Genomic DNA, 13,932 nt, shown 5'->3' on the forward strand with positions numbered 1-13,932 from the left:
ATGTTTTATTTTTAATATTCATCGATGCATCTAAGTAAGTTAATTATAAGTTGATGAATCAATTTACAAATAGATATATTTGATTATGATCAATTATATATACTAATTAGATTATTGCTTCTTCACAAGTCTATCCCCAAAATAACCCGACCCTATGGTCTTAGCGCTTCGTGTTCTTATACATATACGGTTGAATTAAGACTCTATTCTGGGCCTGTTAGCCTTAAAACCTTATTTTTACTCACCTAGATTTGTGTGCACAGTCCGGGCATAAATCCGAAAAGCCTTTTATGTGAAAATTTATGAAGTAATAATTTTTAGGATTTAAAATTAATTTTTAGTTGACTTTGGTCAACGTTTTGAGTAAACGGACTCGGATCCATGTTCCGACATTCCCGGAAGGTCTGTAGTAAAATATGGGACTTGGGCGTATGCCCGCAATCGAATTTTGAGGTCCCTAGTTGAAGAAATGAATTTTTGATGAAAATTGTAAGACTGAAATTCTATGGACTTAAAGAAATTGATTAATGTTTGATCTCGTTGGTATCGGGCATGTATTTTGGTTCCGTAGCCCGGTACAGGTTTAATATAATATATAAGTCATGTCTGTGAAATTTGGTAGAAATCGGAGTTGATTTGACGTGATTCGGACGTCCGGTTGAGAAGATAGTAGTTTTGAAATATTCTTGAGGAATTCATGAGTTTTGGTGCTAAATCCATAATTTTAGGTGTTATTTTTGTGATTTGATCGCACAAGCAAGTTCGTATGATATTTTTAGACTAGCGTGCATGTTTGGTTTGGAGCCCCGAGGGCTCGGGTGAGTTTCGGATAGGCCACGGGATGTTTTGAACTTAGAAAATTTTGCTAGTATAACTGAACCTGTTGCAGGCCTCTGATCTCGCAATTGCAAGATCAGGCATCGCAAATGCGAACCAAGCAGGTATGGCAATTGCGAGATTTTTATCGCAATTACAAAGAAATCCTAGGCCAGCAGTTCTCGCAATTGCGAGTTTATCTTCGCAATTGCGAAGGGCCAATTGTCGCAAATACGACATACTCTTCGCATTTGTGAAGGCAGCGGAAATGTGAAGGTTCTCGCATTTGAGATGAACCCTTCGCATTTACGAGCTTTGCAATTGCAAAGCTCAGGTCACAAATGCGACATCCGCAGCTGATAACTTTGGACTTAGACGGGATTTTTCATTCATTCTTCAATTTTTCGAACCCTAAACCTCAAGAGGAGATTTTTGGGCGATTTTCACGGAAAAACATTGGGGTAAGTGTTTCTTATCCTATATTGATTATATTTCATGATTTCATACTCATTTATATCATGAATCCGTGAATTTATGGAAGAAAAATCAGATTTTTATAAATTCTTCCAAAAACAAAAATTTAAAATTTGAAGGTCCATGTGATATCGGAATTGGATAATTTTTGTATGGTTGGACTCGTGTCGGAATGGGTGTTCGAATTTTGTAAGTTTTTCCGAGATTTGAGCGAGGTAAGTGTCGTGGTTAACCTTGACTTGAGCGAATAAAATCCTTAAATTAATTGTTATGTGAATTGCATGTGAACGATGTATAGGCGAGGTGACGAGTGTCTATACGTCGTCAAATTAATTGTTTGCCTGATTACTTGAAAAATCATAAACTGTTTAAATCATGAATTAATTATTATAATAATTGTTTCTCTCCTATTCTTTGTCAAATATTAATTCTTGAATTCCTGCACTAATTGTTACATGCTATTTGAATTATGTACCTTAATTATTATTTGACATTTAGCATATTAAATATTAAACTGCATATTTTCTCTCTGATTTTCATAATAATTTGCTATTTGCCTTGTTTGTTTCATAATTAAATCATAATTATTGTATGCTTGTTATCTTATAATTTTATATTAATTGTTGCATTTATTGGGGATATTTCTTCTATAAGAATTGGTAAATGGATATGTTGGAGGATCGGGTTGCACGCCGCAACAGAATTTATTATAATGAATATATTGGAGGATCGGGTTGCACGCCGTAACAGAATTGAATGTGAATATATTGTGAGAGCGGGTTGCACGCCGCAACAGACTTATTAAAAATTCCATATTGGAGGATCGGGTTGCACGCCGTAACAGACTTATTAAAAAGTCCATATTGAAGGATCGGGTTTTACGCCGCAACAGACTTATTAAAAGTCCATATTGGAGGATCAGGTTGTACGCCGCAACAGACTTATTTAAAAGTCGACATACATATATATATATATATATATATATATATATATTGGAGTCTCGGGTTGCACGCCGCAACAGACTTGATTAAAATGAATATATTGGAGGAGCGGATTGCATGCCGCAACAGAACTGAATGTGAATATATTGTGAGAGCGGATTGCATGCTGCAACAGAACTGAATGTGAATATATTGTGAGAGCGGGTTGCACGCTGTAACAGAATTGAATGTGAATATATTGTGAGAGTGGGTTGCACGCTGCAACAGAATTGATGGAAATGATAATTGGTTATGACTGCTGAGTTGGCTTCAATTATTATAAACGAGTTACCTGATTTATTTCTATTGTTGTTGTTGTTACTAATATTGCATACAGGTAATGTAAGTGACCCGCCTTAGCCTCGTCACTACTTCATCGAGGTTAGGCTCAGCACTTACCAGTACATGGGGTCGGTTGCACTGATACTACACTCTGCACTTCTTGTGCAGATTTTGGAGTTGGTCTCAGCGGCGTACCATAGACTTGCTCGGATTTTAGCTACTCAGAGGAGACTTGAGGTATAACTGCACTGCGTTCACAGTTCTGAAGTCCCCGTCTACTTTACTTTAGTTGTGTGTTTGTTTTCAGACAACTTTATTCTATTCAGACCTTTATTTGTATTTATTCTAGAAGCTCGTGCACTTGTGACACCAATTCTGGGATGGTATTTAGACACCGTCGTTTTTATGGATTAATCACTATATTTCATACCTTACTTCCGCGTTTATTTCTTTGTTATTAATAAATCTAAAGATTGTTTAAAAATTGGTTAATATCATTCTAACGTTGTCTTGCCTAGCAAGAGAAATGTTATGCGCCATTACGGTCCGAAGGTGGGAATTTCGGGTTGTGACAGTTGGTATCAGAGCACTAGGTTACATAGGTCTCACAAGTCACGAGCAAGCTTAGTAGAGTCTGAAGGATCGGTACGGAGATGTCTGTACTTATCTCTCAGAGGCTATGAAGTTTAGGAACAATATCACTTCTTTCTTATTCTGTCGTGCGATTTTATTCTATCATCGATGATTGAACCATTCTACTTTTATTCTCTCGGAGATGGTGAGAACACGTAATACCTCTACCGATGGTCAGGGGGACCAGAACCCCCGGTGGCAACTATGGCCAGGAGTAGAGGTCGAGGCCGAGGCCGAGGTCGTGCTTGAGGCCGAGGCAGAGGCCGAGGTAGAGCTCAGTCCAGAGCTGGAGCAGTTGCACTTGTTGAAGAACCTCAGGTGGACCTTCAGGAGGAGGTTCCAGTTCAGAATGTACCAGTTGGACCAGTTCAAGTCCCGGAAGGATTCATAGCCACTCTAGTACTTCAGGACGCTCAAGTCCGTTTGGTAAGTCTTATGGAGGGCGTGGCCCAGAATGGTACATTTCCAGTGGCACCAACGATCTCACAGGCTGGGGGAGGAGCACAAACTCCCACTACTCCTGCTCCGGAGCAGATGGCTCCCCAGAATCAGGCTCCAGCAACCCCTCCAGTTGGGGTAGTTCAGCCAGTTATTGCGGCACAGATTGGTGATAGGCCCGCCATATCTTTTGAGGCCTTATTGAGACTGGATAAGTTTATCAAGCTCTTTCCAGTTCACTTCAGTGGTACACCTTCTGAGGACCCACAAGATTATCTTGAACGCTGCCATGAGGTGCTGCGGAACATGGGTATAGTTGAGACTAATAGGGTTGATTTTGCTGTATTTCAGATGACGGGTTCTGCCAAGAGGTGGTGGAGAGATTATATATTGACCTGACCAGTCGGATCGCCTGCACTTACATACGAGCAGTTCTCTCGGCTATTTTTGGAAAAGTTCCTCCCTATCACACTGAGAGAGGAATTCCGCAAGCAATTTGAGCGTCTACAATAGGGCAGTATGACTGTCACTCAGTATGAGTCTCGTTTTATGGATTTGGCCCGTCATGCTCTCCTTTTACTACCTACGGAGAGAGAGAGAGAGTGAGGAGGCTCATTGAGGGACTCACTCACCCTATCAGACTTCAGATGGCCAAGGATATCAGAAGTAAGATTTCTTTTTAGGAGGTTGCTAATGTCGCAAGGAGGATCGAGATGGTTCTTGCACAGGAGAGAGGGCAGAGGTCCGATAAGAGGCCTCGTCAGTTCGGTGGTTTCAGTGGTGCCTCGTCTGGAGGCAGAGGTAATTTTGGTAGGGGTCATCCTCCCAGACCGTTTAATTCAGCACTTCATGTATCTCCCGGTGCTTCAGGGAGTCACGATCCTATTATGCATTACTCTGGGCAGCCAGCATTTAGTGCACATTCAGCTCCTATCAGTGCACCACCACTCTAGAGTTACTACAGTGGTTATTCGGCCCATCTGGTCAGTTTCAGCTTCAGCAGTCATGACATCAGGATAGGTGTTATGAGTGTGGAAATATTGGTCACATAAGGAGGTATTGCCCTAGATTGGCGAGTAACAGATCTTGGCAAGATTCTCGTGCCATCATACTGGCACCGGTTGGTTCACCGCCTGCTCAGCCAGCTAGAGGTAGGGGTCAGGCAGCTAGAAGGGGAGGTCAGGCCATTAGAGGTGGAGGTCAGGCCATTAGAGGTGGAGGTCAGACCGTTAGAGGTGGAAGCCAGCCAGTTAGAGGTCGTTCCAGAGACGCAGCTCAGTGTGGCAGGGCCCAGCCCCGATTTTATGCTTTTCCAGCTAGGCCTGAGGCCGAGTCATCTGATGCTGTGATCACAGGTTTTATTCCAGTTTGCCATAGAGATGCTTCAGTTCTATTTGATCCAGGATCTACTTATTCCTATGTGTCCTCCTATTTTGCTTCATATTTGGTTGTGCCTTGTGATTCTTTGAGTGCTTCTGTTTTTATATCTACACCGGTGGGAGACTCTGTTATAGTAGATCATGTCTATCATTCGTGTATGATTACTATTGGTAATCTTGAGACTAGTGTGGATCTTCTACTTCTTGATATGGTAGATTTGATATCATCTTGGGTATGGATTGGCTGTCACCTTATCATGCTATATTAGATTGTCATGCCAAGATAGTGACCCTAGCTATGCCGGGGTTACCTCGGTTAGAGTGGAAAGGAACTCCTGGTCATTCTGCCAGCAGGGTTATTTCTTATATAAAAGCTCGGCATATGGTAAAGAAAGGGTGTCTAGCCTATTTGGCTTATATTCGCGATCACAGTGCGGATGCTCTTTCTATAGACTCAGTACCAGTTGTTCGTGAATTCCAGAAGTATTTCCTGCAGATTTTTTGGGGATGCCACCCGACAGAGATATTGACTTCTGTATTGATTTGGCTCCGGGCACTCAGCCCATTTCTGTTCCACCATACCGTATGGCCCCGCCAGAGTTGAAAGAATTAAAAGAGCAGTTACAAGACTTGCTTGATCAGGGATTCATTAAACCAAATGTCTCGCCCTGGGGTGCACCAGTATTATTTGTAAAGAAGAAAGATGGCTCTATGCGGATGTGTATAGATTATCGGCAGTTGAACAAAGCCACTATCAAAAACAAATATCCGCTGCCAAGAATTGATGACTTATTTGATCAGCTTTAGGGTGCCAAGGTATTTTCGAAGATCGATTTGAGGTCTGGTTACAATCAGTTGAAGATTAGGGCATCTGATGTCCCTAAAACAGCTTTTCGAACTCGGTATGGGCATTACGAATTCCTAGTGATGTCATTTGGGTTCACAAATGCCCCAGTAGCATTTATGGATTTGATAAATCGGGTGTTCAAGCCTTATTTGGATTTCTTTGTGGTTGTATTCATTGATGATATCTTGATTTACTCTAGCAATCGAGAGGAACATGAGCAGTATCTTCGAAGTGTGCTTCACACCTTGAAGAATAATCAGTTATATGCCAAGTTTTCAAAATGTGAGTTTTGCTTAGACTCAATTGCCTTTTGGGGGCATGTTGTATCGGCAGAAGGCATAAAGGTGGATCCTAAGAAGATTGAGGCTGTTTAGAATTGTCCTAGACCTACTTCAGTTATAGAGATCCGGAGTTTCCTGGGTTTAGCAGGTTATTATCGTCGGTTCGTGGAAGGCTTTTTTATCTATAGCAAGCCCATTGACCAGATTGACCCAGAAAGGTGTCCCATTCAGATGGTCAGACGAGTGTGAGTTGAGATTTCAAAAGCTCAAGACCGCTTTGACTACGGCGCCAGTGTTGGTATTACCCACAGGTTCAGGATCGTATACGGTATATTGTGACGCATCTCACATTAGGCTTGGTGCAGTATTAATGCAATATGGAAAGGGATTTGCATATGCGTCACGGCAGTTGAAAGTTCACGAGAAGAATTATCATGTTCATGACTTAGAATTGGCAGCCATTATTCATGCGGAGGCATTATCTCTACGGTGTCTCATGTGAGGTATTTATTGATCATTGTAGCCTTCAGTATCTATTCAAGCAAAAAGATCTTAATTTGAGGCAGAGAAGATGGTTGGAGTTGTTGAAAGACTATGATATCACAATTTTGTATCACCCCAGAAAGGCCAATGTGGTGGCCGATACTTTGAGTAGAAAGGCTGTGAGTATGGGCACTCTTGCGTATATTCCGGTTGGTGAGAGGCCATTAGCTGCAGATGTTCAGACTTTGGCTAATCAGTTCGTGAGGTTAGATGTTTCAGAACCCAGTCGGGTTCTAGCTTGCACAGTCGCTCGGTTTTCTTTATATGAGCGCATCAGAGAGAGGAAGTATGATGATCCTCATTTACTTGTCCTTAAGGACACGGTGCGGCACGGTGATGCCAAACAGGTTGTTGTGGGGGAAGATGGGGTTCTGCGAATACTGGTCGTATTTGTGTCCTAATATGGATGGGCTTCGTGAATTAATTCTTGAAGAAGCACACAGCTCCAGGTATTCTATTCATTCAGGTACCGCCAAAATGTGTCAAGATTTGCGGCAACATTATTGGTGGAGGAGAATGAAAAAGGATATAGTTGCATATGTAGCTCGGTGTCTGAATTGTCAACAAGTTAAGTACGAGCATCGGACACCTGGTGGTTTGCTTCAGAAGTTAGAAATTCCTGAATGGAAATGGGAGCGTATCACAATGGATTTTGTTGTTGGACTCCTACGGACTCAGATAAAATTTGACGCAGTTTGGGTCATTGTGGACAGGTTGACCAAGTCAGCACATTTCATTCCAGTGGCAGTTACCTATTCTTCAGAGAGGCTAGCTGAAATTTACATTCGTGAGATTGTCCGCCTTCACGGGGTGCCCGTGTCTATTATTTCAGATCGAGGTACGCAGTTTACCTCACATTTCTGGAGGGATGTACAGCGTGAGTTAGGCACACGGGTGGAGTTGAGTACAGCATTTCATCCACATACAGAAGGACAGTCAGAGCGCACTATTCAGATATTGGAAGATATGATTCGCGCTTGTGTTATAGACTTTGGAGGTTCTTGGGATCATTTCTTGCCACTTGCGGAGTTTGCTTATAATAACAGCTACCAGTCGGGCATTCAGATGGCTCCATATGAGGCATTATACGGAAGGCGATGCCGATCGCCAGTTGGTTGGTTTGAACCGGGAGAGGCTCGGTTGTTGGGTACCGATTTGGTACAGGATGCCTTGGATAAGGTCAAGATTATTCAGGATCGACTTCGCACAGCTCAGTCTAGGCAAAAGAGTTATGCCGACCGTAAAGTTCGTGATATTGCATTCATGGTTGGAGAAAGAATATTGCACCGGGTTTCACTTATGAAAGGTGTAATGAGGTTCGGAAAAAATAGCAAGTTGAGCCCTAGGTATATCGCACCCTTTGAGATTCTTGAAAGGGTGGGTGAAGTAGCCTACAGGCTTGCATTACCACCTAGTTTATCAGCGGTTCATCCGGTGTTCCATGTGTCTATACTCCGAAAATATCATGGTGACCCGTCCCATGTGTTAGATTTCAGCTCTGTCCAATTGGACAAGGATTTGACTTATGAGGAGGAGCTGGTAGCCATTCTAGACCGGCAGGTTCGTCAGTTGAGGTCAAAGAGTTACCCTTCAGTTTGAGTGCAGTGGAGAGGTCAGCCTATTGAGGCAGCTACTTGGGAGTCTGAGTCGGACATGCGGAGTAGATATCCCTACTTGTTCGCCAGTTCAGGTACTTTTCTTTGTCCGTTCGAGGACGAACGATTGTATTAGAGGTGGAGATTGTGATGACCCAAAGGGTCATCTCGTGAATTAAGACTCTATTCTGGGCCCGTTAGCCTTAAAACCCTTATTTTTACTCACCTCGATTTACTTGCGCAGTCCGGGCATAAATCCGAAAAGCCTTTATGTGAAAATTTATGAAGTAATAATATTTGGGATTTAAAATTGATTTTTAGTTGACTTTGGTCAACGTTTTGAGTAAACGGACTCGGATCCGTGTTCTGACGTTCCCAGAAGGTCCGTAGTAAAATATGGGACTTGGGTGTATGCCCGCAATCGAATTTCGAGGTCCCTAGCTAGAGAAATAAATTTCTGATGAAAATTGTAAGACTAAAATTTTATGGATTTAAAGAAATTGATTAATGCTTGATCTCGTTGGTATCGGGCCCGTATTTTGATTTCGGAGCCCGGTACAGGTTTAATATAATATATAAGTCATGTGTGTGAAATTTGGTAGAAATCGAAGTTGATTTGACGTGATTCGGGCATCCGGTTGAGAAGATAGTAGTTCTGAAATGTTCTTGAGGAATTCATGAGTTTTGGTGCTAAATCCATAGTTTTAGGTATTATTTTTGTGATTTGATCGCACAAGCAAGTTCGTATGATATTTTTAGACTTGCGTGCATGTTTGGTTTGGAGCCCCGAGGGCTCGGGTGAGTTTCGGATAGACCACGGGATGTTTTGAACTTAGAAAATTTTACTGGTATAACTGAACCTGTTGCAGGCCTCTATTGCGAGATCAGGCATCGCAATGCGAACCAAGCAGGTATGGCAATTGCGAGGTTTTTATCGCAATTGCGAAGAAAGCCTAGGCCAGCAGTTCTCGCAATTGCGAGTTTATCTTCGCAATTGCGAATGGCCAATTGTCGCAAATACGATATACTCTTCGCATTTGCGAAGGCAGCGGAAATGTGAAGGTTCTCGCATTTGCGATGAACCCTTCGCATTTGCGAGCTTCGCAATTGCGAAGCTCAGGTCGCAAATGCGACATCCGCAGCTGATAACTTTGGACTTAGACGGAATTTTTCATTCATTCTTGTATTTTTCAAACCCTAAACCTCAAGAGGCGATTTTTGGGCGATTTTCACGGAAAAACATTGGGGTAAGTGTTCCTTATCCTATATTGATTATATTTCATGATTTCATACTCATTTATATCATGAATCCTTGAATTTATGGAAGAAAAATCAGATTTTTATAAATTCTTCCAAAAACGAAAATTTAAGATTTGAAGGTCCATTTGATATCGGAATTGGATAATTTTTGCATGGTTGGACTCGTGTCGGAATGGGTGTTCGGATTTCGTAATTTTTTCCGAGATTTGAGACATGGGTCCCACTGCCAAATATTTTAATGAATTTCGAATTTTATCCGAAAAATTAGTAAATTCATATGGAATTAATTCCGATGATTCGTATTGAGTATATTAAATTATTTGTGAATAGATTTGAAGATTTCGGAGACAAATTTAAAAGGAAAAGTTGTGGTTGAGTAATTGATTGGAATTTGCAAAGCGAGGTAAGTGTCGTGGTTAACCTTGACTTGAGGGAATAGAACCCTTAAATTAATTGTTATGTGAATTGCATGTGAACGACGTATAAGCGAGGTGACGAGTGTTTATACGTCGTCAAATTAATTGTTTGCCCGATTACTTGAAAAATCATAAATTGTTTTAAATCATGAATTAATTATTATAATAATTGTTTCTCTACTATTCTTTGTCAAATATTAATTCTTGAATTCCTGCACTAATTGTTACATGCTATTTGAATTATGTGCCATAATTGTTATTTGACATTTAGCATATTAAATATTAAACTGCATATTTTCTCTCGTATTTCCATAATAATTTGTTATTTTCCTTGTTTGTTTCATAATTAAATCATCATTATTGTATGCTTGTTGTCTTACAATTTTATATTAATTGTTGTATTTATTGGGGAAATTTCTTCTATAAGAATTGATAAATGGATATGTTGGAGGATCGGGTTGCACGGCGCAACAAAATTTATTATAATGAATATATTGGAGGATCGGGTTGCATGCCGCAACAGAATTGAATGTGAATATATTGTGAGAGCGGGTTGCACGCTACAATAGAATTGATGGAAATGATAATTGGCTATGAATGCTGAGTTGACTTCAATTATTATAAACGTGTTACCTGATTTATTTCTATTATTGTCGTTGTTACTAATATTGCGTACAGGTAATGTAAGTGACCCGCCTTAGCCTCGTCACTACTTCCTCGAGGTTAGGCTCAGCACTTACCAGTACATGGGGTCGGTTGTACTGATACTACACTCTGCACTTCTTGTGCAGATTTTGGAGTTGGTCCCAGCGGTGTATCATAGACTTGCTCGGATTTCAGCTACTCAGCGGAGACTTGAGGTATAACTGCACGGCGTTCGCAGTTCTGAAGTCCCCGTCTACTTTACTTTAGCTGTGTATTTGTTTTCAGACATCTTTATTTTATTGAGACCTTTATTTGTATTTATTCTAGAAGCTCGTGCACTTGTGACACCAATTGTGGGATGGTACCGTCGTTTTTATGGATTAATCACTATATTTCAGACCATACTTCCGCGTTTATTTCTTTATTATTAATAAATTTAAATATTGTTTAAAAATTGATTAATATCATTCTAACGTTGGCTTGCCTAACAAGTGAAATGTTAGGCGTCATCACGGTGCGAAGGTGAAAATTTCGGATCGTGACAATATATAACTTATTATAGCATATGTTAGTATATTCATCATTTGTATTACAAAATAAAATGTTAACGAATTATATTTATATTATTTAGATAGTAAATATAAAAGTGATTCAAAAATATGACCAATGTTAGACCTAATAACCGACCAACTTTGATCGGTTATATTTCAAGAAATAAAAAATACCGATCAAAGTTGGTCGGTAAATACTTCCCCTACATTAACCGACCAACTTTGATTGGTAATTTTAAATATAAATTTTTTAAATTTTATAAAATATTTTAAATAATAATATAATTATTAAAATTTAAAAAATTAGGCCTAAGTTGGTCGGTAATCAAAAAATTTCTTTGACTAACCAAGTCTAACCAGCTCGGTCAACTTGTTGACCAATTTACCGACCAACTTTGGTTGGTACCGCTTGTCCGTTGAGAAATGCGTGATTGTCATTTGTTATGCTTTAGAGGTTGCACATTACTAAGTGGAGTAAAAGAAATGCCCTAACTTTTGTGGTTATTTAAGTTTTTATATTAAACAGCACAGAAGGCAAACTAATGTTCCCATTTTCAAAAAAAGAAAAGACAACACAGAAGACAAACTCACAACGCAGCAGAATACATTGCACACTATTACACACCTCACAAAGCTGGAAAACAACAACTAAATTAAACTTGCATGTTCCACATTATTATTTCCATCTTGATATTAACTGTAAGATCAAGTCCTGCCACCTTCTTTTCCTTCAGCTTTGCTTTGGATTGCTTGTCCAGCATCCTTAGTCTTTTGTCCCACTTGCGAAGCAGCATCTGCAATTCGTTCTTGCATCCGCCTCTTTGTGTAGTCCAATTGCTCAGTAACAGTCCTCCCTTGCTTAAAGTAATTGACAATCCAAGAAAGTGATGACAGCCCCGTTAATCCAAAGGCACCTAAAGCAGTGATAAAGAGTTAGAAATTCTAATAAGACCAACTCAAAAAAATCAAGAAAGCTACACCTGTGTTATTGAGCCTAAAGCAATTTTTAACTCACATTTGCCCCTACACTAAAAGCTTTAAGTTATGTCAGAAAATACAACCACTAATATATTATTAAAACAATTCCAAGAAGAAATTGAAAGAATGTCACACCTCTAATTAAACCTATCACTGACAGCAACCTGTAAACCACATTCACCACGACACTAAATCACTTATATCAAAGGGATGTATATTTAAAAAAGAATTGCTAAGAATGCTACAGCTGTCATTATATTTAAACATATGACCTAAAGCAATTTTTACACCACCGGTGGTGGGATAGAGTCTTATATGCGGTTTCAGTAAGTTTGGTCCAAACTTTATATTAGTTTTAAGAAATTTATTTAATTAAAAGTAATTTAAAAGGACGAAGACTTTTGAACCCATAAACTTTAAATCTTGGCTCTGTCTAATATTACTGGATTAAATAATTTTTTTGTTTGTACATCTAAAAAATTAGTAGTATTTGAAGGAAGTTCAATAATGACCTGAAGTCAAGAATCCAGTGACAGCTAGGCCAACAGCGAGAGCAGCTGGAACAAGAACCGGGCTGAAGAGTAAAAACACCGGAGTAGCAACGCAAAGGCCTATAATCGTCCCGATAAGCGTCAAGCCGGCGAGCCCCAAGAGCGTCCCGCCGACAGGAAGAAGTGTGACAATGGCTAGAACTTGGGTAGCTGAAGGACCTTTTTGAGGAAGAAGAGTTTTCACGCCACCTTCATAACGAGGGTGTTGGGGATGAACTTGAATTTGGTGTGGATGACGAACGTCAGCCATAGTAGTAGTGATGATAATAGTTCTCTCTTTTTCTGTGTGTGTGAGAGAGAGAGAAAATGATGAATGAAAATAAAGAGAAATGAGTGAGATTTGTAGAGAGCGGGATTATTGATGAGGTGTAATTTTAAAGAAGAGGGGGAAATGCTACGTGTTGCTATGCATGTGTGAGTTACAGCAAAGGCTGTGCATGAGGAACATGTTGCACTAGAGATGAGAGATAATTTCTTACTAGTACCATATTTTATTATTTTTGTCCTTTCTTGTTTTTGGATTTTTTGCTCTTGCTATTACTGGGAGGGCCTGGGGTTCAAAGCCCATTGTGTTCAAGGCTTCAAAAGGTAGGTATCTGCATAGACTAATACCCTTAATTGCTAATGATCCGGCAACGAATCCCAGTTAGAATAAAAACACCCGAATTTACATATGAACTATAGTACCTACCCTCTCAATAAATGTGACATATATTTGTGTATACGGGTAAAATCAAACTCGAGATTTGCTCGAGCACCCAGCACAACAGTTTAGGATCGAAAGATGGTGATAAAATCTCGAAGATCGGTTCCTGTTTTACCGGGTTAGTTATCGGAACCACCAGACTTACCTTTGAGTTTACCGAGGTCATAACCGGTCCCCGTTATAATGGTCTCAAGGAACATATTGCCAACTTACCCGACAAGGGTCCGAAATTTCCGTAACTAATCGGACATTACGGCGAAAATCACGGAACATACCAATAAAGGGACCAACGGTCAATAAATCAAGGACTTTTTTACCTTTTATGAAATAATAGAATAATACCTTAAAAGTAGGTTCCTCTAATATATAAAGGGGGCCTCAACTCACGAAGGACATTGTAACATACACTCATAAGCAATACATTAACGTTATTCTTTAAGTTCTTATTCTTTGGTATCTTGGTGTCAATAAAAGTACTTTCAGCTCAAGGGTGGCCAGCTTTCCTAGGCTGAAATTATCCAATTCGCGTGGTTTGCAGTTAGTTTATCGTTATTTAT

At 40.0% G+C, this 13,932-nt stretch overlaps 1 protein-coding gene across 1 annotated transcript; it reads right to left on the reverse strand.

The window, feature by feature from the left end:
- Nucleotides 1–11,670: 11,670 nt before the first annotated feature.
- Nucleotides 11,671–13,013, reverse strand: LOC104099844 (oleosin H1-like). The gene is made up of 2 exons (XM_009606969.4): nucleotides 12,631–13,013; nucleotides 11,671–12,054 (listed from the first exon to the last, which is right to left on the reverse strand). Exons 1-2 carry the CDS (start codon nucleotides 12,917–12,919, stop codon nucleotides 11,846–11,848), a joined length of 498 nt encoding a protein of 165 aa, XP_009605264.1. The 5' UTR covers nucleotides 12,920–13,013; the 3' UTR covers nucleotides 11,671–11,845.
- Nucleotides 13,014–13,932: the final 919 nt, after the last annotated feature.

Source organism: Nicotiana tomentosiformis, chromosome 3, assembly GCF_000390325.3.
Source record: "Nicotiana tomentosiformis chromosome 3, ASM39032v3, whole genome shotgun sequence".
NCBI classification, from domain to species: Eukaryota; Viridiplantae; Streptophyta; class Magnoliopsida; order Solanales; family Solanaceae; genus Nicotiana; species Nicotiana tomentosiformis.

Bases quoted from the DNA above. Each gene is read 5' to 3' on its own strand.
- LOC104099844 (XM_009606969.4), bottom strand. From the start codon at position 12,919: ATGGCTGACGTTCGTCATCCACACCAAATTCAAGTTCATCCCCAACAC. The intron at 12,055-12,630 runs GTCATTATTGAA...TCACTGCTTTAG, and splicing joins CACTGGATTCTTGACTTCAG to GTGCCTTTGGATTAACGGGG.